This window comes from Acanthisitta chloris, unplaced genomic scaffold (genome assembly GCF_000695815.1).
Source record: "Acanthisitta chloris isolate BGI_N310 unplaced genomic scaffold, ASM69581v1 scaffold43703, whole genome shotgun sequence".
NCBI lineage: Eukaryota > Metazoa > Chordata > Aves > Passeriformes > Acanthisittidae > Acanthisitta > Acanthisitta chloris.
The window spans coordinates 11229-17150 of record NW_008666219.1 but is presented as its reverse complement, the minus strand read 5'-3'; the positions used below and the strand labels follow the sequence as shown (position 1 = coordinate 17150).

General features: G+C 45.2%; 1 protein-coding gene across 1 annotated transcript in view; it reads left to right on the top strand.

Annotated features, from left to right (window-relative positions):
• The first annotated feature begins 2339 nt into the window (after positions 1-2339).
• CHRNA1 (cholinergic receptor, nicotinic, alpha 1 (muscle)) overlaps positions 2340-5922 on the top strand; it is a 9039-nt gene continuing 5456 nt past the window's right edge. Inside the window, exons 1-5 of the mRNA XM_009071996.1 lie at positions 2340-2379; positions 4255-4400; positions 4540-4584; positions 5003-5112; positions 5415-5610. Coding sequence (XP_009070244.1) covers positions 2340-2379; positions 4255-4400; positions 4540-4584; positions 5003-5112; positions 5415-5610 — 537 coding nt within the window. The remainder of the gene's footprint in view (positions 2380-4254; positions 4401-4539; positions 4585-5002; positions 5113-5414; positions 5611-5922) is intronic.

The window sequence follows — 5922 nt, the reverse complement described above, 5'->3', positions numbered from 1 at the left end:
GGAATGCTTTGAAAGACCCTGAGAGGATCTGGAGGGCCATGATCAGCATTCCCACAATGCCTCCATGCAATTATATCTGCACTGTTCACGACAGCTGCCTGGCCCAGGATAAAGGCTGCAAGCAGTCAGCTGCTGGTTTGAAATAAGATAGCTGCAACAATGGGAGCTGCTGGCCAGGAATAGGCCAGGAACAAGGCCAGAGTTATGTAGCTGGAGATTTTTTACTGGAGGATAAACGTAAATGCAGAAGTTGAATGCTGACATAGTGGAGGGAGTGGGTGAGGGAGAGTAATTAAAAAACCTAAATTAAAATAATAATAATAATAAAGGCATCCAGCATGAAACACCAAACCAGCTGGCAAATAGCACCATGGCTGCCCTGCAGAAATAGAAAATACATCTGGTGTCACCCAGAGGCAAAGCTAAGATTTTTGTGGGGAATGTTTTCTAGAAAAGGGAATTTGGAACAGTGTGTACGAATGGTTGTGGCAGGTCACCCAGTGCCATGTACTGTCTTCACATGGTATGTGCCTAGGGGAAGCTTAAGCATTTGGCAGTATTTCCTCAGGACACTACCCCAGCCTTCTGGAACTTCCGTGACAGACTTCTTAGGGGGTGTGGTGGGGGGTGTGTGTATTTAATACTATGAAATTAATTTATCTAACTATTTTTTCTTAATACAGACAAAAAACCTTTGGCAACCAAACACTCCTGTGGCACCAAGCTCCACTGCAGCCATGCTGTGTGGAGGAGTGTCTTGGTTAAGCCTGACAGCTCTAAGTTTCCCTTGCTGTCCTCTCTGCTTTTTTGCAAGGGGACAGCAAGCAAATCCAAATTTGCCTTCTCCAGATCATTTAGGATTTTATAGACTCTACCAAAGCTCTTTCTCTGGCTTCTCTTTCAGGCTGATGGCCCACGCACTCCATCTATTCCAGGTACAGAAGCCAGTTTGTACTGTGGATGTTGTTGTCAGTTTCTCCTGGGCCTTTTCCAAGTTTCCTTTTGAAACCAGAGGACCAGAACTGCAAAGAACACCCAGGGCGTCATGGATTTATAGCAGCATCTTTCCTGTTTGCTTCATCTCCTTTCCTTGGAACTGATGGACTTGTTTATCTCATGCTGTTGAACACTTCACAGGACAATCTCTCTCAAGATTTTGTTCCTGAGTGATACTGGTGGGCTCAGAGGAGATAATCATATATACATATATACAATTATTCACGGCTGTTTGTTTTCTTTGCTAGCCTGAATAACTGAGTACTATTACTGAAAACTTCTCTTTTCACGTCTTTTCCAGGTGATTCATGACAATAAAGAGCAAACACTAGCATGACCTACAGGAATCCACTGGATCTGCCCTGCTATAGGAACCAGTTGTGTTCCTGCCATTTGACTTTCACAGTTCAGTAAGTATGTAGAAGGGGGGGAAGGGACGGGGAGGGGGAGAGGGTGGAAGGGGCTGTGACCCTCTTACTTCAGGTTATTTAGGGAGGGTAACAGCTTTCAAGGGGGAGGAATCTACCTTCTGAAAATCCAGGTGGGTTCAAAGAGGTGGATCTCTCTTGAATGTATTTGTTCCCTTCAAAGATTTCCCATCCATCCTATGATAGGAGCATCATTATGATGGGATGAGGAGTATGGCAACAACAGCCTCCACCCAGGAGATGAACAAAACCAAATAGCCAGTATTGTGAACATCAGACTGAGTATTAGGAATCTCCTCCAGAATCTCCTAGCCTGCAACTGTGCAAACATGTAGTACTTGTGGGCAGTTAAGCATGGAAAATACACGAAGGAAGGGATTTCTAATGTTGGCTTCTCCACCTGCAATCCCACAGGCTCATCCCAGTGTGCAGTCTGTACACTGGTGAGGGTGTATCAGAAATAAATGTCTGTAGTCTGTTTTCTCTCAGAGAAACAAAGTCACAAACTTGGCAAGTTGCTCTGGTCAGAAAAGGAGACACACAACTTTGGGTCCCCAACTCAAGAAGTTTCTGAGGTCTGACTGAGATGTCCATCTACTTACAGATAATTCTTTCTTACCTTTATTTGTGTGTTTATTTGTTTATTAAGTCACAGATCACATTGCCACTTAGAAAGAATGGCCTCCTGTAAACTGCAGAAGATATTTGACTGGTGAAACACACTGTGCTCCCATTTCCAAGCCAGTGGCACAGTGGCCCTCAGCTGTCATTCCCAAAACAGGTGCTGTAAATCAACACCCCAGTGGTTATATTTCTGCCATGCCCTGGCAGGAGGCAGCACAGCCCTCCTCTGAAGAGACCTTAAAGGTGCTTTGTGTGTCTCTGTATGTATGACTGCAGCAAGAGGGAGCTGGGATGATGAAGGTTCATCACATCCTCCTCCTCATCTCCACAGGTAAAGGTGTTCCAACCATTGCCTTGAGTGGGGGTTAGCTCCTTCCTGAGTGTGCAGGAAGAGGATTTTAGATGTACATCGGAATGAGCAAATGTGTGTTCTGGGAGCAGCCTGTTCTACTGATAAGGTTTTATGAAAACACCAGATCATTTAAAGCAGAGCCTTGGAGTGCTTAAAGGGCAGATATTTGTAATTTCAGACACCAGATGTTTGGAATGGAGCATTTTTTGTGTTTGTTTGTCTCTCTGTCATTTGTTTTGCATGCTCCCCTTTACCCTAGTGCTGCATGTATTTCAAAATACAGGAAGGGGTCTAGGAAGCATGGCTTGGGATGTAAAAAAAATTACAAGGAATTTCATTAAATCGTGGGATGACTGACAAGGGAGTAGAATTGATTTGCGACTGCATGTGTTGTACTGAGATAATTCTTCTTAAACTCTCCCTTAAAAGAATAAGTATTTTGTGATCCTAAAATATTTTCACCATATTCAAGCAGTATGTCAAATTCCTACCAAGCCACACCAGAAGGGACAATATGAAGGATTTTAATTGGATTAATAAAGCATAGCAAAGTACTTGACTTAGATGTGATGCTGTGATCATCACTTAAAAATTGAAAGATGACTCCTGTCTGCCCTAGACCAGCCTCCTGGCCAGGGAGGCAAGCAGTGCATGTCTGTGACAGACAGATTTTCTCATTGGCATTCAAGTATTTTAATATGATTTCATGGCAGGACAAGGCCAAGACAGAATCCTTGGCATCTCAGCTCAGCTATATAAAAGGAGCTGATGAAAAGCCAGTTAGGAAACTAGGGGAAATCCTGGCTTAGGTTGGAGTCAGCAGCAAAATTCTTGTTGACTTCAATGGCCCACAATTCATCCAAGAGAGGAAGGCAAGGGTGAGGTCTGCAAAAAATGCTTGTGGCGAGGCTCAGCTGTTCTGTTCCCCCTCACTACCTTTAAGAGGGGGTACATACAAAAACATCCCCAAGCACCCCCTCAGTTTGCTTCACTCTGCTGTAACAGTGAAGCAGCCACAGCCTGAGTACCTGATGTGCTGTTTGGAAATGGGCCTGTCTGTTTTGCTGTGTGGTGGGAATCTGAGCCTTTGCTCTGTGGGAGGGCAGTGTCATGCACAGGCACTGTGAGGGCTCCACTGGAACAGAGCTGCCCCCTGACATTGACTTGTGACACTTTCCTTACAAGGGCTCGTGGCACAGCACTGCTGAGTCACACCTGTGGGCAGAGTTCTCCATGGATGCGTTGAGATCTTCCCTGAGGAGAGGGAAATAGAGCCCATGTTGTGAATTCTCTAACCACCTGCACAACTTGAGCAGCTCTGTTGTGGAAAGGAGCTCTTACTCTGCTTAGATTGCCAATGCAAAGCGCCTGGGTGGTGATTTCATCTCAGTGATCAGTGTGCTTGGTCCCCTCCTTTAATGTTACTGTCACAGGCAAGTCTGTGGGATTGAAGGTGGAGAAACCAACATTAGAAATCCCTTCCTTTGTGTATTCTCTGTGCAAACTGCCCACAAGTACTGCATGTTTGCACAGTTGCAGGCTGGGAGATCCTGAAGGAGATTCCTAATACTTAGTCTGATGTTCACAATACTGGCTATTTGGTTTTGTTCATCTCCTGGGTGGAGGCTGTCGTTGCCATCCTCCTAAAGCTGACCCCGATGAGACTGACAGTTCCCCCTGCTGATGGTCTTTGCAATGCACATAGTTCATGTCTGAAATGAGGAGTCAAGTAGAGGACTCGGCGTTACCCACGGCGAGCAGCTTGCTGTTGGCAGTATTTCCTTCATGCCCACCTCAGGCTGACAGTGCCCGTTCCCTGCCCCATCTCACTGGTGCCACCCTTGCTGTCTGCAGCTGGGCTGGCCCTGTGCTATGAAGATGAGACTCGCCTTGTTGAGGACTTGTTCAAGAACTACAACAAGGTGGTGCGCCCGGTGGAGGACCATCGGGACGCTGTTGTGGTCACCGTTGGTCTGCAGCTCATCCAGCTGATTAGTGTGGTACGGTATGAATGTGTGGCACTCACTGATCCACTGGCTTGTGTGATAGTGCCAAATGGTGCTGTTTTTCTGAGGAAATAATTTTTCTCCTTTAATCCTGATGTTTACTGCTACTGCCTTCTTTTTTTTTTTTTCTAAGGATGAAGTAAATCAGATTGTGACAACCAACGTACGCCTGAAACAGGTAACTCTATTCATTTTTAAACATTTCGTTCAACTCAAATAAATGCACTGGACACAGCCAGGAATTAACTACTCTGTCATACTTTCAGGGGCAACTTGGACAAGTGAGTCAGCTAGCAGAGCTTCTTTCTGGGGTCTCACAAATAAAATGCTCCAAACACTGAGATTTCTAAGAAAAGCATTTTGCATTGTATTTCAAACAGTAGATTCTGGTATATTTATCTTCTGTAATATTTTCTTTTGGTTTGTTTTTAATAAGTTGCTTAAGCCAAAATTTAAATAAATGTGAAAAATGAGCTGGGGTACAATTCCCTTATGTTTATGTTTAACTGCATGTCCCAGGACAATGGAGGTACGTGTGGTTTAGGAAGGACTAAAGGTAGGAGAGGGTCTCAGGGCCTGAACTCTTCCCTCTTCAGCAATGGACAGATGTCAACCTCAAGTGGAATCCAGACGACTATGGTGGTGTGAAAAAAATCCGCATCCCCTCAGATGATATCTGGAGGCCAGACCTTGTTCTTTACAACAAGTAAGGGGTGTTAGCCACCTAGAGAGGGTGGAAGGGAGGGAGGGAAGGGGGGAAAGAGAAAGGAAGGGGAAGAGGGGGAGAGAGAGAGAGAGAGGTGGGGAGGTCTGTGCCATGGCACCACTCCATGGGGCTGTTTTCCCACTACATCTGGTCCAGTGGGTAGCATCCCTCTTGAGCAAGCTTCTCCAGGAGTAGGCACAATGGCACTAGGGGACCAGTTGGCCCACAGCCAGAGAAATTCTTTTGTGACTATGTTAATTATGCTGCCCATGTTGCTGCTACTGCTCTTGTTCCTTTTGCAGTGCAGATGGTGATTTTGCCATTGTAAAATACACCAAAGTCCTTCTGGAGCACACAGGCCGGATCACCTGGACACCACCAGCTATTTTCAAGAGTTATTGTGAAATTATAGTCACACACTTCCCATTTGACCAGCAGAACTGCAGTATGAAGTTGGGAACTTGGACATATGATGGTACTGTGGTGGTTATTAACCCGGTAAGCAAGGAGTTTGTAGTTGGTAAAACCAGTAGAGACCTGGATGTGTTTTTAGGGAAATCTCAGATTCAGAATTGAATATGACCTAATTTTGACTGGAGAAACAAACCTGTAAAATAGAAAAGCCTTATTTGTAGATCTAGCACAAAATTTCCTGGTTTGGCTCTTAAATTCTGCATACATATAATTCCTGTGCCCTAACAGTCTCCTGCCTGTCTGTCCTCCAACAGCTTCACAGCACTCCTTATGGTGCTGCCCATTCTGCTTCTGTTTTCTTTTGGGGAGGGGAAGGGGTACATTGTCTCTGCTCAT